The sequence below is a fragment of the Macaca mulatta genome, chromosome 1 (assembly GCF_049350105.2).
Source record: "Macaca mulatta isolate MMU2019108-1 chromosome 1, T2T-MMU8v2.0, whole genome shotgun sequence".
In the NCBI taxonomy this organism is placed as follows: domain Eukaryota; kingdom Metazoa; phylum Chordata; class Mammalia; order Primates; family Cercopithecidae; genus Macaca; species Macaca mulatta.
The window spans coordinates 64,571,450-64,597,114 of NC_133406.1; the positions used below are offsets into that span (position 1 = coordinate 64,571,450).

General features: G+C 45.1%; 1 protein-coding gene across 4 annotated transcripts in view; it reads left to right on the forward strand.

Moving 5' to 3' along the window:
- IL19 (interleukin 19) overlaps positions 1–24,854 on the forward strand; it is a 77,597-nt gene extending 52,743 nt beyond the window's left edge. The window contains exons 1-7 of one of the 4 annotated variants that reach the window (XM_078004865.1): positions 10,820–10,914; positions 15,544–16,226; positions 18,493–18,638; positions 18,790–18,855; positions 21,735–21,887; positions 22,882–22,956; positions 24,399–24,854. In XM_078004865.1, coding sequence (XP_077860991.1) covers positions 18,495–18,638; positions 18,790–18,855; positions 21,735–21,887; positions 22,882–22,956; positions 24,399–24,494 — 534 coding nt within the window. In that variant the 5' untranslated portion in view covers positions 10,820–10,914; positions 15,544–16,226; positions 18,493–18,494 and the 3' untranslated portion in view covers positions 24,495–24,854. Of the gene's footprint in view, positions 1–10,819; positions 10,915–15,543; positions 16,227–18,492; positions 18,639–18,789; positions 18,856–21,734; positions 22,277–22,881; positions 22,957–24,398 lie in introns of those variants that run through there. The other 3 variants (XM_078004872.1, XM_028852639.2, XM_078004860.1) reach the window with 3 other exon arrangements.
- Positions 24,855–25,665: the final 811 nt, after the last annotated feature.

Sequence of the window (25,665 nt, forward strand, 5' to 3'; positions counted from 1 at the left end):
ATACTTTCAGAAAGCAGATTAGTGCTGCCTGAGCAGGGTTGGAGTGGGGATGTGGGTGAGAGGGCAGGAGAGAAGGATTAAAATGGAGCAGGAGAAACTGCTGGGGCCACTGAGTATGTTCACAGTTTAATTGAGGTGATGGTTTTATGGGTGTCTGGATATGCCAAAGCTTATTAAATTGTACACTTTCATTACAATAAAGAGCACAATTAGAAGTTTATAAAGAAAAGCGAAAATTGTTAGGTTTAGAGTTTGGTATTTCTCTCCCTCACTCCTCTCTTCTCTCTCCTTCCTTCCTTCCTTCCTTCCTTCCTTCCTTCCTTCCTTCCTTCCTTCCTTCCTTCCTTCCTTCCTTCCTTTCTTTCTTTCTTTCTTTCTTTCTTTCTTTCTTTCTTTCTTTCTTTCTTTCTTTCTTTCTTTCTTTCTTTCTTTCTTTCTTTCTCTTTCTTTCTTTCTCTCCCTCTCTCTCTCTCTTTCTTTCTTTCTTTCTTTCTTTCTTTCTTTCTTTCTTTCTTTCTTTCTTTCTTTCTTTCTTTCTTTCTTCCTTCCCTCCCTCCCTCCCTCCCTCCCTCCCTCCCTCCCTCCCTCCCTCCCTCCCTCCCTCCCTTCCTTCCTTCCTTCCTTCCTTCCTTCCTTCCTTCCTTCCTTCCTTCCTTCCTTCCTTCCTTCTTTCTTTCGAGATGGAGTATACTTCTGTTGCCCAGGCTGGAATGCAGTGGCATGATCTTGGCTCACTGCAGCCTCAGCCTCCCAGGTTCAAGCGATTCTCCTGCCTCAGCCTCCCAAGTAGCTGGGATTACAGGTACCCGCCACTGCATCCAGTTAATTTTTGTATTTTTAGTAGAGACGGGGTTTCACTGTGTTGGCCAGGCTGGTCTCAAACTCCTGACCTCGTGATCTGCCTGCCTCGGCCTCCCAAAGTTCTGGGATTACAGGCATGAGCCACCGCGCCCAGACTTTTTTTTCTTTTAAGAGATGAGTCTTGCTGTGTTGCTTGGGCTGGCCTCAAGCTCCTGGGCTCAAGCAATCCTCCTGTCTCAGAGTTTAGCATTTCTTAACATCATCTTAACCCACACTGTTCAATATAATAACCTACTAGCCACAAGTGGCCATCCAAATTTAAATTAATTACAATTAAAATGTAAAACTGGGCTGGGTGCAGTAGCTCACACCTGTAATCCCAGCACTTTGGGAGGCTGAGGCGGGCAGATCATGAGGTCAGGAGTTCAAGACCAGCCTGGCCAACATGGTGAAACCCCATCTCTACTAAAAGTACAGAAATTAGCCGGTCATGGTGGTGTGTGCCTGTAGTCCCGGCTACTCGGCAGGCTGAGGCATGAGAATCGCTTGAACCTGGGAGGCAGAGATTGCAGTGAGCCAAGATGTGACACTAACTCTACCCTGGGCGACAAAGCAAGAATCCGTCTCCAAAAAAAAAAAAAAAAAAAAAAAGTAAAACTCAGTCCTTAGTTGCAATAGGCACATTCCAAGAACTCAATAGCCTTTTGTGGCTAGTGGCCACCATATTGGAGAATTCAGATTATAGAACATTTCTGCCATTAGAGAAAGTTCTTTTGGATAGCTTTTTCCTGGGCTATGTAGAGACTCAGCACTATTACAAGCAACTTAGATCTTTCACGGGTCACTTGTTGAGCACTTACTTTTGCCAGAAACTGCCAGGTCCTTTATATGAATTATCTCTAATTCTTGCAAGGAAAGACTAAGAGAAGCTTGAATAATTTTCCAAGGCTCACAGTTACTAACTGGTATACCTAACATGTAAACCTATGTCTATCTAACCCCAAAGCCTGAATTCTTAGGTGCGTCTCATATCTCCTGTGACGAGGCCACACCCCTTTCCTTCTATGCTTGTGGAGGATTCTTTTCATATTCAACCACGGAGTCTTACATTTATCCCTCCTAAATTTTATCTTGTTGGATTAAGCTTATTGCTCCAGATTGTCAAAATATTTTAGGATCCTCATCCTGTCATTCCATATTCTCTCTCTCCTTCCAAGATTCATGTATTTAGTGACTTTGATAAATATGGCCCCCCTAAACTTCATCTGAGTGATCGATAAAAATCATTGCTAAGACAAGGGAAAGGATGAAGGCCTGTGGTCGGCTATTAGAAACCCTCCCACTTGAGGTTGATATCAGTTTACCAGTCTGTAACCTTCAAGATACCAGCATACCAACCCATTTCTGTTCTTATCTCCAGATTCTGGGGGATATGTTTTGTATTTGGAGCCTAAAGACCTACTAGCACCATCTAGAATCATATTCTGGTTGTAACTGACTTCCAGATGTTAGACAAACAATGTTTGCTTCTAACCAAACGTAAGGGCCAGAAGGATCAAGATATTGGCACCAGTGTTGATGCTTGTCATTTCCACTTAGCCCTCCTTCTTACTGCCCTCACCTCTAAAGTGGTTGTTTGATTATTTGTTGCTAAAAAACAAACCATCCCACAACAGTGGCTTCAAACAATAGCAATCATTTATTCACTGATGAATTTGAAATGTGGGCATGGCTGGGTGAGAACAGTGGGCATCTGCTTTACTGTGGCATCGGCTGAGCTTAAAGAACAGCTGGGGACTGGCACAGTGAGTCTCCTCTAGCACAACTCTGAGAGTCCTGTCAGCTTTTCTCATGGCTTCATGCCGCCCCCTCCCTACCCCGCTTTCAAACTCTGCCCGTATTGACCAACATGTGTTTCCCACAATGTGCCATAATTGACCATCTCTAGGGCTCCATCCAGTGTGCTTGTCCTTTTCCATGTATCCTCAAAGACTCAGCCAAGGTGTCACCTCTACCTAGAAGCCTTCCCTGATATCCCCTGCCCCCACACAACTTGGTTTGCATTACTGTCTCTCTACTGTGTTCCATAGCACACTTTATTTGCCCCTTTCAAAGCACGTATCTCACTGTAATGGATTATCCTCTTTGTTTGCCTGTCTTTCCCACGAGATTAGCAGCTCTTCAGGGGACGAAATTGTTGTCATTTTGCATTCCCAGACCATAGCATAGTGTGTAAGATATAGTAGGTGCTCAATCTGTTGAATCAATGAGTGATATGATGATGACAGGTTCTGGAAGTTAAAACGATGTTATCAAAATACCAGATTAGCAATAGGACCTGGCACCTGTAAAGAGCTGCAGTGAAGCAGGTTCTACTGGATGTAAGATTAAATGAGTTCAAGTCCATAAAGCATTTGGAGCAGTGTCTCACACACAGTAAGCGCCATATAAGAATTCGTTGTTGCTATTATCATTGTTACGATGCCTGCGGCTTTCAGGTATAGAGCTGTCTTTGCCAAAGGTTCTTTTTGCTCTCCCATTAGGGATTTTCTTTAACAGGGACCTTGGACGACCTTGGCACTTCATCCTCCTCTGGGAGTTCCCTGTGAGGGAATCCTCTGGAAGAGAAAGTGTGTTCAAGACTGACAGAATCTGCATGTGTTTTTCTCTTGGCAAAGGCTCAGTCCCTGCTCTAGTGCCATCAGCTTTACACCTATTGGCTTCCACTGCAACAGGTGGATGCAGGGATCACCACCTGCCAGGTGCTTCTAAGCTTCCCCAGGCACAGCAGGGTTAAGGAAAGGGAGAAGTGAGTTCAGGGACAGAGTGCTCTGGTGTGCCACCACCCTGGGATCAACAGTTACAGTCCCCCAGGATGTCCTTTGTGGGAAGGCTGGAAGGAAAGCCACCCACTGAAATGAAAGCTCCTTACACTGTGGGAGAGGGTTTGGTCTGCACCTTAATTTGGAGGAGGTGTTCAGGTTCTTCAAGTTCCCACAGGCCTTGTTCTTGCCCTGCCTTTCTGGGGTAGCCGGAAGCTGAAAAGTCCCAGAGTTCTCTCATCATGTCCGTGCACCACCCTGCCTGGAATCTGGAGGAACTTGAGCACCGCACTTTTAGCCTGAACTGTGATTAATATTCGGTGCTGGGAAAACTGGGGGTTCTGGGCTAAGCCTGAAGTTATTCTGGGCAAGGGGGAAAGGGGAATTTCCAAAATGCCCTTGAGAGAATGAGCAGGTCTGGGTCCTGGGTAAGAGGCTTGCATAAAGGGGGAAATGGAGAAGGACGATGGGGGAAACACCCCTGCATAGAAGGGCTGAGAAGCACGACAAGTGGGAATGGCAGCTGCAGGGCCCATGAAGAGCCACAGCTATGGGCGAAGTTGGTGCAGGAATCCTGGAGGAGAATGTTGGAGGCTGGTGGGTGATACAGGGGAAAGAATGGGGTTGAAATGTTCTACTTCTGCTCCTCCGCCATGTCTCAGGTTAAACCTCACTCCCTTAGAGAGACCTTTCCTGATCCTCATAACCCTCATTCTATTCTGGAGTCAGTCTCCGTGGGTCCGGATCTCAGCTCCTCACTTACAGGCTCGACAACCTTGTCCAAGTGTTAAAACTCTTTTAATTTCAGTTTTATCAATCTGTGTAACGTGGCTAAAGATAGTACGTTCTCACAAGGTTGTAAGGATTAAATAAATTAATATATTGAAAATACTTAGCACGGAGCCCAAGTCTTGACTGGTGAGAGCGATCATGACAACTGTTTAGTGGCCAGTCTCTCCTGCTACTGTGAGATCTGTGGGGCCGGGACTGTGCTGTCCACTTTGGTGTCCCCCAAATCTAGTGCAGGGCCTGGCTTGTAGGGGTCCAGTTGAATGAATGTGTAAGTGACCAGGGTGGGCTCAGGTGGTTGCAGCGCTTGTGGGGGTTAGGCTCTAGGGTTATATTTCACTGCACGGATCCTTTCTTTTTCTTTCTTTTTTCTTTTTTTTTTTTGAAATGAAGTCTCACTGTGTCACCTGGGCTGGAGTATAGTGGTGTGATCTTGGCTCACTGCAACCTCCGCCTCCCAGGTTCCAGTAATTTTCCTGTCTCAGCTACCTGAGTAGCTGGCACGACAGTCACATGCCACCACACCTGGCTAATTTTTGTATTTTTAGTAGAGACAGGGTTTCTCCATGTTGGCCAGGCTTGTCTCAAACCCCTGACCTCAAGTGATCCACTAGCCTTGGCCCCCCAAAGTGCTGGGAGGTGTGTGCCACCGCATCTGGCTTAAACATTTTCTTTTTCTGGGTGATCCAAGTTAGAAAAGACACCAAGATGGCTTGGCGTGGTGGCTCAAGGATTGAGACCATCCTGGCCAACATGGTGAAACCCCGTCTCTACTAAAAATACAAAAAAAATTTAGCTGGGCGTGGTGGCATGCGCCTGTAGTCCCAGCTACTCAGGAGGCTGAGGCAGGAGAATTGCTTGAACCCGGGAGGTGGAGGTTGCAGTGAGCTGAGATCGCGCCACTGCACTCCAGCCTGGACGACAGAGCGAGAAAAAAAAAAAAAGACACCAAGATTATTCCTGGGTAGAATAAGTGTGGATGACCATTTTTCTTTCCTTCTAGTTTTTATTCCATTATCTATTTTATTTTTGTATTCTCTATAATTTTTCCATACCAAAGCAAGGATTACTTTTCTAATGGCTGAGAAAAAAAAAGTTATTAAACAAACATAACACTCTCCATTGTCAGGAGGGGAGGAGCCATCACCGAAAGATATGAATGGGTAAGAAATGCAGGGAATAAATGGTATGTGATGGGAAGGCTTCTCAGCCTTCCAAGGCCTGTTGGAGGTTTCACAAGCTGTTCCTGCCAAGGGAATTCTCAAAGCTCAAAGCCATGGGGGTGGAGGCCCTGTTTCCCTCCATCTTAAGAAGGATGTGACTGGGGCAAGTTTCAGTTTTAATAGGATCACCGTGTCTTCAGAGGGAAAGAATGTTCTCAACCATGAATCTTGTGCCAAGAAATGGTACTGAGTGTATCATTTGAGGGGCAAAACTGCTGCTCCTGCTGCTCACCCCAGCACTGTTACTTGATATCAGTGGATTATTTCTCTATAGAGGTCTGGGGCCCCCGGATGGAGGGCAACCCTAGCTGCTGCCCCAGGGGGAAGGCAGAGAGGAGGCCCAGACCGAGTTAAGATGCCCAGGTAGGCTGAGTTCTAGCTCTAGCTGGCTGCATGATCCTTCAATCACTGAGCCTTAGCCTTCCCATCTGAAGAAAGGAGGACATCTTCCCTAGTGATATGGAACATCTTCCCTGTTGACATGGAATTCTGAGTGTGAAGTAATACTATATGTGAAAATGCCCTGGAGAACATAAAGTGATGGACAGGCGCTATTTGTGAATGAGAAAAGTATTTGGTGGAATAGAGGAAAACATGGACTCTTTTCAGTGATTAAGTTTATGTTTCTTGCATCTGCCGAGTCAAAAACATGTATGGCATTTCCTCCTTCTTCTAGGAGCTTCCTGTATGTTATACTGTCTGGTCCTCATTTGCCACATGTTATATATGAGAAAACTGGGGCTAATGAAAGATACACTGACCTGGTTTTCCCAAGATCACAGAGCTAGTAAGAGTAGGGGAGGAATTATCACCCTTGTTTCTCCGGATGAGGAAACTGAGGCACAGAGAGATTAATTGATTTGTCTGAAGTTATAGAGCCAGCAAGTGTCAAAGTTAGACCTGAGTCCCCAAGTCTTTATTTGTTTTTGAGATGGAGTTTTGTTCTTGTTGCCCAAGCTGGAGTTGCAGTGGCACGATCTCAGCTCACTGCAATCTCTGCCTCCTGGGTTCAAGTGATTATCCTGCCTCAGCTTCCTGGGATTACAGGTGCCTGTCACCACACCCCGCTAGTTTTCTGTATTTTTAGTAGAGAAAGGGTTTCACCATGTTGGCCAGGCCGTTCTCGAACTCCTGACCTCAGGCGTTCTGTTCACCTTGGCCTCCCAAAGTGCTGGGATTATAGGCATGAGCCACTGTGCCAGGCCCCCTGAATCCAAGTCTTTTAATGTTACTAATTTAGGGTTCATGGACTCCTGAGGGATTCTCAGAAAGACATCAGAAGGAAGGTTTGCATATGTGTACATTTTTGGGGAGAGAGGGATTCCAAATATTGAATCAACTTCTCAAATAAATGAATCCGAAATCTTGGACCTGTAGTTGGTGCATAAGTAACTCTTTCTGTATTTAAGCATTGATATACTACAAGAAAAGCTTCAGTGATAGCAAGTTACTTGGGCACTTAAAATGTACTTAATTGTTACTGCGCTTCAAGGCTGTTAGTCAAAATGATTGATTTGCCTTTGATGCAGCTGGCCAACTTTAATTTTTCTTTCTCCCGCTTAATAGCTCTTCAGTATCTGTAAGATGTCAAGATCAACACTCTTTCTTCTGATACCACAGTTTGTTTAATCTTCAACCTAGGTGCGTACCCTGGAAGAAAAAAAACTATAATTCAACTCTTTAACAGCCGGGATTGCCTGTCTCCACCCGCTTCTGAATCTAGTTATGTTGGATACTGGGAGAGAAGCAGGTAGACTCTTTGGGCCTGACCTTTCTGATTTTTCTCTGGAAGAACTTCACCAAAGAGGCACAGAAGAATAATGTTTCTATAGCATGGATTCAGGGGCTCCTTCCCACCAGGAACCCAGCTTAGCAGGCATGTTGTTCACATGGAACTCGCCAAAACCCCATGCAGGTGGGTGTGAGGAAACACCAAAGAACTGCACGACTGTCCCTGCCTTTGGAAGGTCTCATTCCCTGTCATTCCTTCATTCAGTCAACAAACTTGGAGCACCCAGTATGTGCTACATTTTGAGGATAAAGTGATGAACAACACAGACAAGACCCCTGCCCTTGTGGAGTCTATATTCAAACCAGAGCTTGACCTTCACACTGAGAGACCAACTTAACAAAGGGGCCATCTGGCCACTAACTGTTATGCACCCTCCGCTTGGGAGACACAGTCTCAGCCCTCCTCCACCTTCAAGTCTGATAGGAGAGAGATTTCAGAGCGGCCCAAACAATCTAAAGTGGAAGTGAACAGAGCTCAAAATAAGTCCTCAAGTGCTGAGGGGAGACCAAGGAGAGGATAATGCAGTGAGGGCAGTGAGAGAGGGATTCTTAGAGGAATTGCACCTTGCTTTGAATTTTAGCCCTAAGCTGCAGATCCTAGCTAAATTCTAAGTAGATACTGACAGCTGGCTTCTATTTGACCTGCCATATTGAATGACTTTGGCCCCGGGACATGATGGAGATTTAGACAACCCAGGGCGGAAAATCCTCTAGGAAACGAAGTCTGAACTACACCACTAGCTTTCTGAATGGACAGGATCTGAGGAGCTGGGAAGGTAGTAGGGGAGAGGGCAGCTGGGTGGGGTTTCTTCCAGGAAACAATGTGGATGCAAGATGCAGTCCTTGTCCCTGGCCTGCCCTTACCGCTTTAGTATTTCAGATGAGTCAGCTCTCACTCTGCCACCTGCTTTCTGTAACTCTGCAGCAGGCCAGCAGCCTCCAGTCCACCCTCTCCTCCTCCCAGGGCTCTGGGGTGAAGCCCTCTCCAGGAACTCCCTGGCTCCCAGTACTGATGGGAGAAGCTCTTTTCAACTGACATGATTTATTTTAACAATAAGGGACAAAAACCACATCCGATTTCCACAGAATAAGAGTTCCTCCTGACACGCCTGGGACTTGCCAGCTGGGATGGACACTCTCAAGCCATCCTCTATGCCATTTGCCGTTCTGCTGTTCCTTCGCTTGGAGGGAAGAGATGCCTATTTCTATAGGGAGGAAGTTGGAAGTGAGAAGAGGGGACAAAGATTCTGTGAATGGAAAGAGCACTGGACTGAGAGTTCAGGGATGTGGCCTCCGGTCCCAGCTCCACCACTACTCAGTTGTCTGAAGAAAGAAACAAAAATCTGTGATACCTCCCTGGGCCAATGTGGGTGACATGTTGCCTAGAAAGAAGTGCCGTTGTGATATGTTTATGTTGGTGGGATGTGGGAAAGAAATAACTGGTTTGTACGGAGTGTTATGAAAGAATTAAATCTTAAGCTTCCATTGGGGTAAGCTGATGAAACAACTGTAGCAAAGGACAGACTGATTTTTTTAAATTCTCTCTATAGAAAATAACAGTAAAAAAAAGTATTGACATAGAAGAAGAAAACAAAAAGTTGTCAGGAGTTAATGATTAGAAATGTTGTTTTTTTTTTCTGGATTTTATGATGTTTGTGGTATTTGTTAGCTTTTACGAATTTGTAATTTGTTGTAATTTCTCTTTCTAAATAAATATTTACTTTTGTCTCTAATTTTGTCCTTCTATTTTTGAATTCAATTTTCAAATTCAAAATGCTTCTCTCTGGGCCTCAGCTGTTTCCTCATCTGTAAATGAGAAGGCTGGGTCAGATGCTCTTTCATGTCTGATGTAATGAAACGCTGGAGTGGGCTGCCTATGACTGTACCCAGCTCTACCACACCCCACCTGGGTGTCTTTGGGTGAGGTACTTAGTAGCTCCAAGTCTCATATTCCTCATCCAAAATGATGGACACAGAAATAGTGTTGACCCCATGGAATAGGTGTGAATATGAAAAGAGACCATGCATATAGATGCTTCACACAGACCCTGGGGCAGCAAATGTGCTCAGTACTTGTTAGCTATTAGTGTGAATCTACTCTTTCAGTCTATGAATCTTGTTAGAGGAACTCCTGCTTACCAGGCCTTTGGTTTAATAAAACATGACTGGAGTGACTCCATCCTGAAGTGAGTAGGCTAGGCACTCACAAGGCACCTAGAGGGTTAATGCTTTATGGTCTGAAAATAGCCACATTCTAAGCTGACCACCACTTATAATTACAGAAGACTGATGGCCATATAGGACATCTCCCACCAAGCCTGCAGAATGTCCAGATGTCCCGAGTACAGCCCACTTTACTCAGAGATAACATCAATGAGCAGACTTAGGTTGAAGGATTAATGGTCACTAGAGCACCAACAACCCGTACCTTTAGTGAGCACATCTGCACATTCCAAGTTTAATCATAGCTCCTTACAGTTTCTTATAAGCAGAGATGTTCCTAAAGGACAGGGGTTCCTCCTCCTGCTTTCTGGGCATGCCCTACTCTCTAATGGAGTAGTTTCCAATAAATTTGCTTCTTTCTCTGTGCTCCAATTCTTTCCTGTGTGAGATCTAAGAACCTACTCTTGGGGTCTAGATTGGGATTCTCTTTTCTGGTAACATCTTGAGTATGTGACCATGAGAAATGTTAGAAATTGGATTGAAAGGTACATAAACATGTGGACTCAATACCATTCTCTGATTCTCCCAGAGACACAAGGCTACAGGAGAGTAGGACTCTGCCTTCTCCCAAAGCTGATACCTTCCTGGGCCAATGTGGGTGACACGTTGCCTAGAAAGAGGTGCCGTTGTGATACGTTTATGTTGGTGGGATGGGGGAAAGAAATAACAGGTTTGTATATGGAGTGTTATGAAAGAATTAAATCTTAACCTTCCATTGGGGTAAGCTGATGGAAACAACCATAGCAAAGGACAGACTGAACATCTTTTTATTCTCTCTATAGAAAATAACAATAAAAAAAGTATTCACATAGAAGAAGGAAACAAAAAGTCGTCAGAAGTTAATGAATAAAAATGTTTTTTTTCTGGATTTTATGGTGTTTGTGGTATTTGTTAACTTTTATGAATTTGCAATTTGTTGTGATTTCTCTTTCTAAATAAACATTTACTTTTGTCTCTACTTTTGTACTTCTATTTTTGAATTCAATTTTTTTCCCCCAGATGGGGTCTCACTCTGTTGCTCAGGCTGGAGTGCAATGGTGTAATTATAGCAGACTGCAGTCTTCAACTCCTGACCTCAAGCAATTGTCCTGCTCCGACTTCCTGACGACAGGTGTGCACGAGGACTACAGGCAGGCATGTGCCAACACACACAGCTTTTTTTTTTTTTTAAGAGATGTGGTCTCGCTTTGTTGCCCATACTGGTCTCAAACTCTTGGTCTCAAGGGATCCTCCCACCTCGGCTTCCCAAAGTGCAGAGATTACAGGTGTGAGCCACTGTGCCCAGCCTGAATTCAATTTCTTAAAAGGACCCTCCCCACCCAATTGTTTGAGCTGTAGCAGTTGCCAGATTTAGCAAATACAAATACAAGACCCCCAGTTAACTTGGAATTTCAGGTAGATAAACACTGAGATGTTTTCGTCTGAAATTCAAAGTTAAATGTGCATCTTGTATCTAGTGGGAATATAAAAAATGAAAGTAGTGGTCAACTCAACCAGAGTTGAAGTGGGGAGGAGGAGGGGGATGGGGAGAGGAAAGGAAGAGGGGAGAAGTTTAACAAAGGAAGTCACACTGGAGCTAGATCTTGACGTTATGTTGGTGTTTGCAAGGTAGAAGAGCCAGGGAGGGCTTTCTAGGTGAGATGAGCCTGTGAGGTGTAGGAGACCTGCAAGAGAGATGAGGTGGAAAATGTAGGCAAGGTCCAGGCTGCGATGGGTCTGGATGTTGTGGGGAGCAGATTTTCTGCTACTGGGAGGCCCCAGGGCGTTATGCTGGGAGTTTTAGACTGGAGAGTTCCAAGACTGGGTTTGCATTTTAGAAAGTCCACCTGCCTAGGGAAGAGTGGATTGTTCAGGAGAGGAATGGGGAGGCATCAGTTGGGCTCTTTCCATTACCTATCCCTCCATCCCATCTCCACTAGGGCTCTTTCACAACATTTGAGCTACAGAGCCATTGACATAAGATATGTCACCCGGGGCCTGAGGCTTTGAACAGGTTTTGACTGAGAGCCCTGTGGGCAAAAAAGGAGAAGGAGAAGGAAGTCCAGGCTGAAGGAAGTGCCCAATGTGGATTTGTGCTTCCCTCCCCAGGAGCACAGGTGTGGCCAGTTTGGATTTCCTTAGGTCATCAGCTTCCTGGGTAATGACAAGTCAGAACAGCGTGGCTTGGGAGAGTTACGTCACCTCCCCTGCTGAATGGGCTTGAGGTCCCTCACAAGTCTAGGTTCCTTTCCACTCCACCTAATCCCAGAGTGAAAGGGCAGCATGGGGTTAGAAAGGGTGCTGAGCCAGAGGTGAGGAGAGGGAAGTTTGAGAGCAGTCGTGCCACTTCCTTGCTGTGCCATGGAGGACTGGTTCACTTCTCTATTTCTTCATCCCTGTAATGCGAACATTGAATTGAGTTCTCTCTGTTATATTTTCTGACTCTCATTTCCAAATATCACAACAAAGGAGAGCCAACCCCACTGAAAATGAAGAATAAAAGAGAGACAAAAGATAAAAAAACAAAAACAAAACAAAGGAGAAACTTTTTTAGGTTTAAATTTCCCAGTTCTTTTTCTCATCTTTTTTTTGGTTTTATTTTCAAAGCTACACTCAAGTTCACACACATCATTATGATCTAGATATATTTACCAAGACATCTAAACATTTATATATTCTGTTTTAAAATCCCTATTAGTTTCCCAAATAAAATACCCATCCATCATTATCAGTAATATATATAATATATGCATATATTATATATACATATATAGTGTGTGTATATATATATTTTTGAGACTGAGTCTTGCTCTGTCACCCAGGCTGGAGTGCAGTGGTGTGGTCTTGGCTCACTGCAAGCTCTGCTTCCTGGGTTCACACCATTCTTCCACCTCAGCCTCCCGAGTTGCTGGGATTACAGGCTCCTGCCACCACGCCCAGCTAATTTTTTGTATTTTTAGTAGAGACGGGGTTTTACCATGTTGGCTAGGATGGTCTTGATCTCCTGACCTCGTGATCTGCCCGCCTCGGCCTCCCAAAGTGCTGGGATTACAGGCGTGAGTCACTGTGCCCAGCCTATATTTCTTTCTTTTACAAATTCGTTCTCAGTCATACTTCTTAGTGTTTTATAGTCCTCATAATGATAGGTTCTTTCTCAAATCTAACCAAAATTACTCATATAGATCTAATGCATTTCATCCAAATCCTGCAATAGGGCCACACATTGCTCAATTCCATGGAGCCTCATTCCCATAGAAGGCAATAGGCATGGTACCCTCTGGAATTATGCGATTTTTGTATGCGCTCCAGGACTAAGTACTTAGGAATGGCCAGAATCAACTCTTTTAAGGGAAGGAAATTGCCTTGGCATCACTATGAAAAATTCATGAGGTTGGAGTGCATGTTAGGTGGGGATAAGGATTTGGAAGATATGAGAGAGTTGTGTCCAGAACATATCAAACTCAGAGCATTCTCCATTCTGGCTCGCCAATCTTGCTTCACATTCTTTCTGCTTTCCTACTTAACAAGTGGAAAATTGAGCTCTGATATCTCAATGGTGGGTCCATTGGTACCAGAAGTCCCAATTCTAAGGCGAGATGCAACTATATGTCTGGAGACCAGATTCTTAATTTAATTGCAATCCTGGGAAAGATGCCATTCTGTCTCAATCTATATTTTATTTTTGATATTAGGGGTCAGGTAGCAAGGTTTAATATGAAGAGAACTTATTTCTTATCGTTCCTTCTTCCTGATTTAGGAACTCTAAAGGGAACTGTAAAATTGATAATAAATGTCATCATTTTCAAAGTGCTTATTATGTGCCAGGCACTGTGCTGAGGACTTACGTGTAATCACTTTACCTTCATGCTGTGCCTACATGGTGAATGTGCAGTAGACATGATGTGTACCATTTGACAGATGAGTAAACAGGCACTGAGATTAAGTGGCTTGCCTTCAGTCTGACAGCCATAGAAAGTAGAGCCAGTCAACCCAGCTTCCAGTACCGGCGATTATGGTACACTGCATGCTGGAAGCGGAGTTATAAACACATCACTTATTCCCTTCCCCTGCAAGCTTCCTGGTATGACATATTTGCCCTGAAATGAAAGCTGGGTCAGAACATATAGTCTGAGCACAAGGGGTGAATGTGGGGTGAGACTCAGCAAGGACAGTGTTGCAAATCCTCTCACATGTGTGGCTGGGCTCTGAACTGCTCTTTTCACATGTGCAGAGGGACTCTGAGCCAGGCAGCTCAGGCCCTGCTGGGAAAACAGCACCGACCTCCCTCCATCTGACCCCTCTGGGGGAAACAAGGGTGGGGATAGGGGAGATTCCCGATGTCAAGAGTGGCTCTTTGCCCCTCTCCAAAGGAGCAGAAAGATGTCCATTAGCTCCTAGCAAAGATGTCTTCTCGTTTTCCAGGTGCCTGGCACACAGCTTAGAACAACATAACATTTATTAAGGAGTACTTACTATGATACAGGTCCATTAGCTCATTGAAATCCTCACAGTTTATTTTACCTATTTTATGGAGCTTCAGAAAGGCTTTAAGTAGCTTGTCCAGTGTCTATAGACCTAATGCATTTTATCCAGACTCTGCAATAGGGCCACATATTGCTCAACTCCATGAAGCCTCATTCCCACAGAAGGCAACAGGCATGGTGCCCTCTCTGAGCCAGGCAGAGAGGGTACCTACCTGGCCATACCCTCATCTTATTTCCTTAATCATTTTCTTTCTTCTTTAAGATATAGCTGATTAATCATTATTATGAAATGCCTCTTTCTTCTGGGTCTTGACATGTAGCTTCTAGGAAAAATGATAAACTCCCCATCTCCATGCAAATGAGAATTTTTTTGCAATTCTTTGTTCATACAGAAAAATCCACGTTAAGTCACTTTCTTGAGAGCTGTGGCATGCTACCAAGAAGAGAAGGGAGACAAGGGAGAAGAGAAGAGAGAGAGCCAGGGTTTAAATTCAGAACTACATTGTGAACCGCTACAGTCTACCACTTCCCTCAACACTTATCATTTTATTATGTCCAAGATGCTGGACCACAAGACATCAAGTCCCTGGGGCTTCTTTCCCTTGCACCTGTCCCATAAAAGACCCCAATCCTTCCTGTCCCTTTTCCTTCTTTCCGGTGCCCTGTCGCCCTCTCTGTCTCCTGAATCTGGCTGCAGGGGCAGGGTTTGTACCACCCCAATGGGGTCTCACAATCACGTTTCATCCCAAGGTCACTTCATTTGGTTAAAAACAAGCTCCATTTATTCTGAGAGTCTGTGTTTGGGGATGTCAAAAGACAAAATTACAACACATTTAGTTTGAAGATCTTAATTGGCTTTTATTTGCAATCCTAGAATCAGGCAACATCCCATTTTATAGAAATAGAATGAGTAGTGGCCCCATGAGCTGACAGAGGAGAGTGGTTTTATAGGCAGACAAGGGCTGCAGGAAGCAGAAACAGAGAACAAAAAGCAGATTGGTCATTTAAAGCTACTTTCCTTGTAAAGGTTAGAGCAGAGGAGACTTCCTTATATGCTGGTTAAAACTGGCTCGCTTGAGGATTTGGCTATTATCTTTCTCTCTCCTGATTTCTCAGAAGGTTAGATAAACAATTTACTTTCAGCTTGGTGGTGTGGAACTTCATTCAGCATGAGTGATTCCATTTCGGTTTGGCCTATTGGCCTTGTGCAGTAACTCAGTCCAAACCAATCACCTCCTGGAAATTTTATTTAATGGGAATAAACTGTTTACACCCTGTCTTTTCATTGCCCCAAACCCTGATCCCTAGAGAACTTCATGGTAAAGAGTTTATGTAAAAAGGTAATTTAGATAGAGAGTCTTCTAGCCCAAGAATAAGGATTTCAGGTCCTGGCTCTGCCACTGGCTTCTCTTAAACCTCTCTTCTTTCCAGTCTCATTTTCTCTCTCTCTGCATTAATCAAGAATGAGAGAACTCTCCAGGGGACAAGACGAAGGTGAAAGAGATGATGTGCAAAGAAATCCTTGCTTTATGAGGGGAAAAACTGTTCCTCCTGAAGTTCAACAAAATAATGCAGGTAAAGCAGTTAGCTAGCACCTGGCACATGGCAGACACTCATAGCTGCCGGAGGCATTGGAGAGCTGGATCATGCTGGAGCCAGAGGCACCTGCAGAGCCTCACAGGTTCGCTGCTGCAGGGTGTGGCTGACTGAGAGTGCTTTCATGAGTTGGCCTGCAGGGTACAGTTGGTAACGTGCCACAGCTCTCAGGAAAGTGACCTAACTTGGATTTTTCTGATGGACACAGAATTGCAAAAAATTCTCATTTGCATGGAAATGGGGAGTTTATTTTTCCTAGAAGCTGCATGTCAAGACCCAGAAGAAAGGCATTTCATAATAATGATTAATCAGCTATATCTTAAAGAAGAAAGAAAACAATTAAGGAAATACAATACTAAGAAAACAAGGGAAAAAACAATCTCCCCAAGGTGGATCCACCCAGCAAACCTTGACAGCATTTCCTCTTATCCACCTGAATAAAAATGACCAGCCCTTTCCAAATGGCAGAGAGCACTGAGAGGAGACACAAGGAGCAGCCCGCAAGCACCAAGTGAGAGGTGAGGCTCATGCTGTCCATCGTCAGGAGCTCATATGCACCGCCATGCTAGCTCTCCTCCTTCATGGCCGCAGGGAGGTGACCTGTTACCATTGTGTGTGGCTATGATGTTCCAGATGCTGGGCATTTGATAGAATGGGAAGAGATACTCTATAGAAGAGGTGAATTTTCTAGTATCTTAGTTTCAATGAGAAGAGATAGAGGGTGGGAAAGAAGGAGGGAAGGAAGGAAAGGTAAGGAATCTAATGTCTTTACTATTGCTTTTTTGTTCCAAGAACTGTGTTGGGTACTTTGTAATGTGTTATCATTGTTTAATCCTTCGCAACGTTAAATGTCTTTTTAAATGTAAGGAGCACCACCGGTTCATAAATGGGTTCCTGTCTGTCTGGTGTCAGGGGAGCTACTGGGATTCCAGGCTGTGATGCCAGAGGGAAACAGTGTTGTTAGTGGGGTGGAGTAGCAGTAAAGAGAGCCAGCTCAGGGACTGGCCCGCCTTCCCTCAAACCCTGGCCTGGGCAAGTTACTTCATTTTCTTGGTAAAATGGGAACAGAAAAAGAGCCTACCTCACAGGGTGGTTGTGAGCATTAAATGAGAAAATTACGTAAAATTCTTGGGACAGTGCCCAATGCACATGGCACGCAGGATAAATGTTACCTACTACTACTATCTGAAATAGCCAAGATGTCTGGCATTGCCTCACCAAGCTAAGGGAGGCATCTTTCTCCTCCACAAAATGCGCAAGTCTCCTAGCATGGGATGAGCAGGCAGTATCCCACTGCTTCTGAGAGTTGTCTTGTCAGAAGAAAAACCGCACTCTCTTTCTTGGCTTTCTAGAAGCACCCCAGTAGCCTTCCGAGGGGACAGAGCTCTGGGGGACTCTCTACAAACTTCCCTGGCAATGGGCCCCATCTTTGTTTAGCCAGAAAGAAAGGTTGATAAAAGAGGAAGGGAGCTCTTTGGCCTAATGCCTGCCACGTGGTAAGGTCTCAGCATACACCTGTCTATTTCCTGGGAATGATGCCCAGTTACGGAGAGACAAGGCAAAAATGGTTTCTAAACAGGATTTCCTGTTTCCTGACTTTCCAGAGAAGGAGCTGGGAAGCCTGAGGAAGGCATAGGGAGTGGGGGCAGCTGGGGTTCACACTCACATGTATGAGTTACAGCAGCTCTAACTATAGCTCTGCAGTCCCCGCAGCTGGCTCCCTGGGTCTGATGCCCTCCTCTCCTCCATGGCCACACATGATACACTTACCTTGGCACACACAGCTGTAAATGGGAGATCTCAGTGGGCATCATGCAAAGTGCATAGCAGAAGGCTGCTCTCGTCACATGTGTTGTCATAAGACATGCGTTAAGGCTAAGCTCTATTTATAAGCTTGGGAAATGTGGGTGAAAGCAGAGATAACCCCATAAGCTGTACCATTATATTTTATGCACTTTTCTCTGTGTGCATTATATGGCACAATAGAAAGTGGTTAAATGAAGAGGCAGCAAGAAAGACAGAGGCAAGAAGGGTAAGAGAATGAGAAGAGGCGGCAAACCTCTCAGGGCCTGGCCCTGGCTATGAAGCAGCTAGCTGCAAACATGCTGCTTATACCCTTTGGCTCAGCGGGTGACGGACGGGAAGTTGCCAAGCTGCCCTCTACCATTGGCATCTTCCCCTAGCTCCTCGTTGTGGCTAATTAGTTCTTGAAGATGCCTTGTGTCTCCCTTTCCCATCCTCTCCAGAAGATGAAATCTCCATAGCTGGCTTCAAACAAATGATTTTAAGCAGATACACTCTTGAGGTTTATAATAAAAGGGTGTTACTTATTTTGGGGGTAAACATCAAAAACCAAGTGTGTTTTTATGGTTTTTCACATCTGTTGCCCAATTCCTAGGGCATTTTACCAACCCTGCTTTTCCTACTTAATTTATTAAAAACAATGCTTTTCACCCCTGTTGACAAAGTAGGCTGTGTTGAGTCATAGGAGAGTGATATGCACACAAGTATGCTTCCTGGGACTTAAGAGAGTGGTGTATCATACTTTCTGGGGTGGAGGTGGGGGCATGGTGTAAGGGTGGGGAAGAACTCATATCCAGTTGACTCAAGAAAACCAGAGGAGACACATACCCCTGAAACTCCTCAAGGCTGAAGTATTTAGTCTTGTTTTCTTGCATTCCACCTGGCCTGCCTTTGGGGCTGGAAGGGGGCGTCAATCAGGGGTCTTCTCTTTCATTGTCCTCCACTCTTGGCTGGACAGCTGACTTCCTCTCCTTTGTGCAGGCATGAAGTTACAGTGTGTTTCCCTTTGGCTCCTGGGTACAATACTGATGTTGTGCTCAGTAGACAACCATGGTCTCAGGAGATGTCTGATTTCCACAGACATGGACCATATAGAAGACAGTTTCCAAGAAATCAAAAGAGCCATCGTGAGTATGGGTTGGTGTAAAGGTGTGGGTGATGGGGTATACCTCCCCTTACATCTTAGCTTGAAAATGAGTTCTTTCTCATTGCCTTTTGCATCTCAGAAGAACATAGGATACTGATTGCTTATGTCTGTTCTTATGTTTCCCTCCATAGCAAGCTAAGGACACCTTCCCAAATGTCACTATCCTGTCCACATTGGAGACTCTGCAGATCATTAAGGTATTGGCCTATGTCTGCTTTTTCTAATATTTTTATCTTCATGTCTAAATGGCTCTGGGCTGAGAAGGAAATCCCTACATTGTCACCTTCTATTTCCTAATCTCCAATATACTCTAAATGCATCAGGCTTCTTCTTTGTCAGATGATGTGTTAGGGCACGCTGGTGTCCCAGGGACATGCAACCCCTGGGAGGAATGAAAGAAGTGCCACTTCCTAGAGAGTGATTGGGGGTGCCCAGTGCTCAGAGGGGACAGGATTTCTCTGGCTTAGGGCTAATTTTGGAAGGTCCCATGGAGGTAGCTAAGAAAACAGTGACTTAAAACCTGAGGAGGTTATAGATCAGTGGATAAGAAGGAGGAAGGTATTTGGGCAAGTTAAGATAATGGCTGTAAGATCAGTGAAGGTTGGACAGAGAGGTGACCAGGTTTGTGACCCGAAGGACATGTAAGTGAGTGGTGGGAGATGAGGCAAAACAATACCTTGGAGTCATTTTATAAAGGTCCCTGGAGCCAGGCTGAGCCTCAGGCTTATAATACAGGCAATAGGCTGGGTGCAGTGGTTTATGCCTACAATTTCAGCATTTTGGGAGGCTGAGGCGGGTAGGATTGCTTGAGGCCAGGAGCTTGAAACCAGCCTGGGCAACATAGAAAGACCTCGTCTCCAAAACAAAACAAAACAAAACAAAACAGAACAATTAGCAGGTCATAGTGGCATGCAACTGTAGTCCCAGCTACTTGGGGGGCTGAGATGGGAGAATTGCTTGAGCCTGGGAGGTGAAAGCTGCAGTGAGCCATGATTGTGTCACTGCACTCCAGCCTGGGCGCCAGATTGAGATGCCCATAAAGAATAAAAGAATGTGTGTTAGGGCACACTAGTGTCCCAAGGACTTGGAACCCCTTGAAGCACCCAAAGAAGTGCCACTTCCTAGAGAGTGATTGGGGGCGCCCAGTGCTCAGAGGGGATTAGGATTTCTGTGGCTTAGGGGTAATTTTGGAAGGCTCCATGGAGGTATAAAAGAATAAAAGAAAATAATAGCAGCAATAAAGAGTCACTGAAATTTTTGAGCCCAAAGTTATATGATCATAAATTGTTTTAGGAAGACAATCTGGTGCTGTTCTTACAATGGACAACGTGAGGCAGGAAAGCCAGTGAGAAGATCGGTCCAACCATCTAGACAGGAGGTGACGAGAGTATGTTACAAAATAGCTGGCTTATCAGGTGATCATTCATTTTACAAAAAGGCCCATGAGAGATGCCTTTAAAAGTGAGCTTCTCTAGTCCTGGGAAGTATTCTAGACAGACCAGTTTTAGGGGGGATTTTATATGACAGAGTGTGAGGTATATTTGTATTGAGTTACTTTTTTCTCAGGTTTCTCTGCATACGTGAGAGAGAGACACACACACCCCTTCATAATTCTTCTAAGCAGTGATTTATTTGTGGTGAAGAGATGTAGCCACTTACTAAATAAAATTCTAGCCAACTGTATTATAGACACATAAGATATGACAACTGGAAGGAACCCAAAAGATCATCTATTCCAAAACCATCATTTTCAAATGAGGACAGTGAGACCTTGGGAGGGAGCATGACGAGTTAGTGGCAGAGCTAGGAATAGACTCCCAAGTGTATGCCCCCATCTTCAGATTCTTTCTCCTCTCAAGGTTGGGAAGTAGCTCATGTGGAATAAGAAAAGGAGTCAATAAGGATTCAGGTCTTTATCCTTCCCTTCCCTTCCCTTTCCTTCCCTTCCCTTCCCTTCCCTTCCCTTCCCTTCCCTTCCCTTCCCTTCCCTTCCCTTCCCTTCCCTTCCCTTTCCTTCCCTTCCTCTCTCCCTCCCTTCCTTTCTCAGCCCCACCTTCCTTTTTTCTGCAGTGTTCCTTTTTCCAGTACCACAGTCTTTGATAGGGCAGAGGAGTGTAACATTTTGCCCTTCTGGCTAAGGGAATCAGCAAAAGTGAAGGAGGAGAAGGGTTTTTGTGTTGCCATCTAGGAAAAGCTGCCACTGGGGCCAAGGAGGCTTTGCTTCTTGAATGAAGACAGATGTGCTGTCCCACCGTTAAACACTCCCTCCTTAGACTGAACAGTTTATCTTCTGCAGAGTAACTGGCTCTCAGGGCAGATGGCAGGCAAACTTCTAGAAGGAAACTGTCTAGCCAACTTCTCTGGGCTGTGCCTGGGAATTTAGAGACTATCTTTTTGGGACATCTGCACTCTGCAGGCTGCAGACCTACCCAAATATGCCCATTTCGCAGCTGTCGGTCTCCCTTCTTGCGAATCTCAGCCTCATTCCAGTGCTCCTTCTGGTTGTAAAAGGACAGACTAGAGGAGAGCTAAGCAGCGTGGCCCAGAGTAAGGTGGCCAGAGTGAATGCAGTGTGATTACAGTTGGAGGAATGCATACCTAGCAGGATGACTGGCATGCAATAGCCCTTGTGTGTTGCCAGACAGAAGATGTAACAGAGAGGCCGACTTCAGCCCCTGTAATGTAAGGAAGTCCTTTTCCAAAAAGCTGCTCAGCCATCAGTGCTTTTAAAAAGGAGGCAACTGGTTCCTGGAAAGATTTAAGTGGAAGTTAGTGATGACACGCTAGGGATACTGCAGAGAGAATTAGTCTATGATGGATTCTGGGCCCCATCCTTGGTAAATGTATTTCTCGGCCATACAAAAGAACGGGGAGAACTGGAATCTCTTCTCACCATTTTTGTCATAAGTAGTTTTGCTGGGAATAAGAGAGGATGAACACTCTGAGACCATTACGAAGTTTTCCAAAATGACTTTTAGTTTTCTCATGTGCTGCTGACCCCACTCAAATGGACTGCCCTGGTCTCTAACATAATGAGAGAATAGGCCTCCAGTGTTTCTCTAATTTGTGTTTGTAGCCCTTAGATGTGTGCTGCGTGACCAAGAACCTCCTGGCGTTCTATGTGGACAGGGTGTTCAAGGATCATCAGGAGCCAAACCCCAAAATCTTGAGAAAAATCAGCAGCATTGCCAACTCTTTCCTCTACATGCAGAAAACTCTGCGGCAATGTGTGAGTCACTGGGTCAGGATTCCAGCATCTGCTCCCCTTCTGCCCCGGGAGAGGCCAGGATGTGCTGGCCCCCATCGGCCTCCTGATATGGTGCTTGGAGTCAAAGGAAATTCTCTGCCCACGTCCACATGGAGAACTGTTGAGAACCTCTCCAGTGGCCATTGCTTCCCCAGGGCTCCCTGCCTGCTGACAACTCCTTAGACGGTCTCCTCCTAGATAACCCTCCTGGGGTGACCGACTTATGTCAACATATTCCTTAGTAAGAGGCATGGCAGGGACACCAGTTCTACTATAAGCATACCCCTGGTTTCTTTATTTCTGGCCCTTTGGTGTCTTTACATCAATAAACTTCTGGGTAGGTCCTTGGTATGACCTATCCCTAAAGGTCACCTAGAAATTCATTGCAATCTATTCAAATCCAACATCAGAAACAAAACCAACACAAAGCAACAAAAACTTAGACCAGGAGAGAATCTGGGCTCTAGCCCCATTCCTGCTAATGATTTCCTGTGAGACTTGTGTCAAGTGACTTCACCTCTCTGTGCCTCAGATTCTGAAATTGTTAGAAGGGTTGACGGTCCCTGCCCTACTTGCATTAATATGATAATAGACTCAAACGAATTCATCTAACCAGTTATTTAATTAATAATTGGTTAAATATTAATTATCTAATTAATATTTAACAAACGTTCATTGAGTGCCTACCCTGTGGGAGGCAGCACTCAGAGTGGTGATAAGACAGATATGGTGCCTGCTTTGCTAGTGCTGACAGTCCGATGGGCTCTAAATGCAGAAAAAACAAAAGGCGTGGGCAGATGCAGGTGATTCTACAAACAAGCTCTCTTCTTCCATGGCTGTTCCCACCTGAGTTTACTCATCTGCCTCTCACTGTGGGAGGGAGGAGAAATGTCACTTCTCATGCGGGCAGGTAGGAATAAGAGAGGGCCCAAGTGGAAAATGTCCTCTGATAGGAGCTTCCTCCACTTTATCACAGCAGGAACAGAGGCAGTGTCACTGCAGGCAGGAAGCTACCAATGTCACCAGAGTCATCCACGACAACTATGATCAGGTAAGATCTGGGAAGAGGATGGGGAAGATGGAAGATGAGAGGTAGATCAGGAGGGTGCCAGTCCTTCAGCCTCCTCTCCACTTAAATTCATACATTCACTCTATAAGCAGTCATTGTGGGCAGGCCTCAGTTCTCTGTGTCTGTAAAGAGAGTTTTGATCTTACCTCATTTGCTAACCTCCTGGGCTCCCCATCTCCATCATTCCTCCAGCATTTTCTCATACCCTCGTATATCAAGCCTGACCTGTATGATTTGGGGAAAGCGCCCACTGCTTAAGATGGGATGACACAGAGGGAGCAAAGATCCCCCATGAAATGTGAGCTATCATGCATAAAACGTGTTACCTGCATGCTGTCACTGCGATCACTACCTGCGCCGCCCCCCCCATATTGTGTGTAGTGATGAAGACACGGCACTTTTCATGTTAATGTTGGTGTAAAATGCACATCTCACGTGGATGTAGAGGGAGAAGCAGTGCTTTTCATGAGCATCAGCAGAAGATCTTGTTAAAATGCAGATTCTGGCTCAGCAGGGCTGGGGTGAGCCTGAGTTTCTGCATTTAGATCATACTGTCAAATGATGCCAATGCTTTGAATAGCAAGGAGTTGGGGAGCCTATTATGGGCTCTGCTTCTTTGTGGAGAGCCTCTGTAAGATAATGTTATAGAAATAGCTAAGGATTACATGGTTCTTACTATAAGCCAGGTATTGTTCTAGGCACACAACAAGTATTACACATTTGTCCTTCGGAACAATGCTATGAGGCATTATTTGCATTGGATACATTAAGAAACTGAGGCTCGAGCAGGTGCAGTAACTAAACTAAGTTCACACTGCAATTGCATGGCAGAGGGAGGATTCAATCCCACGCTGGCTGGCTCTGCAGGACATGCTAAAAGCATGAACTCAGTCTGCTGGGGAAGGAGGTGGAATAAGGCAGGAGACTTGGGTTTCAGTTCCAACTCTGTTACTAACTGGCTGTGTGACATTGGGTAGGACACTTGCTCTTAGGGGCTTTAGTGCTCTAATATGTCAAATGGGGACAACATGCTCTCCCTACCCGCTGTCCAGCACCACAGGGACGAAGATGTTCTGGGATAACAGAAGCACTAAAGCAAGCTGATGTGGAGAAGAAAATCAGCAGAACTGGCCAGTAAGGCAGATTTTTTTTTCCTGTGAAAAACAGAGGAAAAAAAAAAACCTGAGGGAAAAGAATGAAGAATTTGAAAGTTTTGTTTATAAGGAGCTGACATGATTTACTTGCTTGTTTGTGGGGAAAAAAATTGGTTGCCTGAGAGGAAAATAATACTGAGTCTGTATGTTATGCAAATATATTTCGCGACAAAAAACAAAACCTTGTGGGGACCAGCATGTGAAGAAAGTGACTTGAAAACCATTACACGGTCTAAAAAGGTGGGTTCTTACAATGATCTCTGATTTCAGCTGGAGGTCCGCTCTGCTGCCGTGAAATCCCTAGGAGAGCTCGACATCTTTCTAGCCTGGATTGCTAAGAATCATGAAGTAACGTCCTCGGCCTGATGACAAGGAACCTGTATAGCGATCCAGTGACGAACATCCCCTGTGCGGTTTACTGTGGGAGACGGCCCACCTTGAAGGGGAAGGAGATGGGGAAGGCCCCTTGCAGCTGACAGTCCCACTGGCTGGCCTCAGGCTGTCTGATTCCACTTGAAAATAGTCAAAAAGTCTACTGTCGTATCGATACTGAACTCTATCTGCTGAAAGGGCCTGCAGGACCTCCTGGGAGTAAACGGCTGCCTCCCCTCTAATTTATTGTGAAGTCATATAGTCCATGTCTGTGATGTGAGCCGAGTGTGATATCCTGTAGTACACATTGTACTGACTGGTTTTTCTGAATAAATTCTGTATTTTACATATGAATGGAAGGATTTTTTCATTCAGGGAGAGTCAGTCAAGACTGAAGACAGGGCGTTTCTGACAGAGGAATGGTTGCCATGGTGACAAAGCTGAACAAGCGCAGCCACAAGTAAGTGGAGAGGCCACTGGGTAGAGGGGCCAAAAAGGGCACCAACATCCAGATGGACACCGCATAGATGATTCAGAGCACAAATGCCTGTCTTTCAGATTTCATATTACATGCTTTAATGGAAAGAACAAGACCTCTGAAGTCCAACAGATCTGGTTCCAATCCTATGTGACTTCGAACAAAGCACTTAACGTTTCTAAGACTCAGTGTCCTCTATTGTAAAGTGAAGATATTAACACCAGTCCTGTAGCGTTGCTGTGAGCATCGAGTGAGGAAAAGGTCTCTCATGACCTCAGCAGGGTGGGAGACAGCACAGTGCAGTATAAAGACTGCCGATTCAGGGGCCACCTTCTGGTTCTAAGGCGTCTCCTGCCATGAATTTCCCAGGGCAGGTCAGTACATTTCTTTGGTTGTTAGTTTTTGGTGGTGTGGATACTGACCCTTCTGTACTACCTGCTCCATATGATTATTTATTTATGGAGACAGGGTCTCACTCTGTCACCCAGGCTGAAGCACAGCGGCATGATCATAGCTCACTGTAGTCTCAAACTCCTAGCTCAATCAATCCTCCCTCCTCGGCCTCCCAAAGTGCTGGCATTACAGACGTGAGCCACCACACCTGCCTCTATATAATCATTTAAAAGACGGAGTCATTATGAGGGCTTTGACAATACTAATATCTGCACACACACCCCTCCTGGCTAT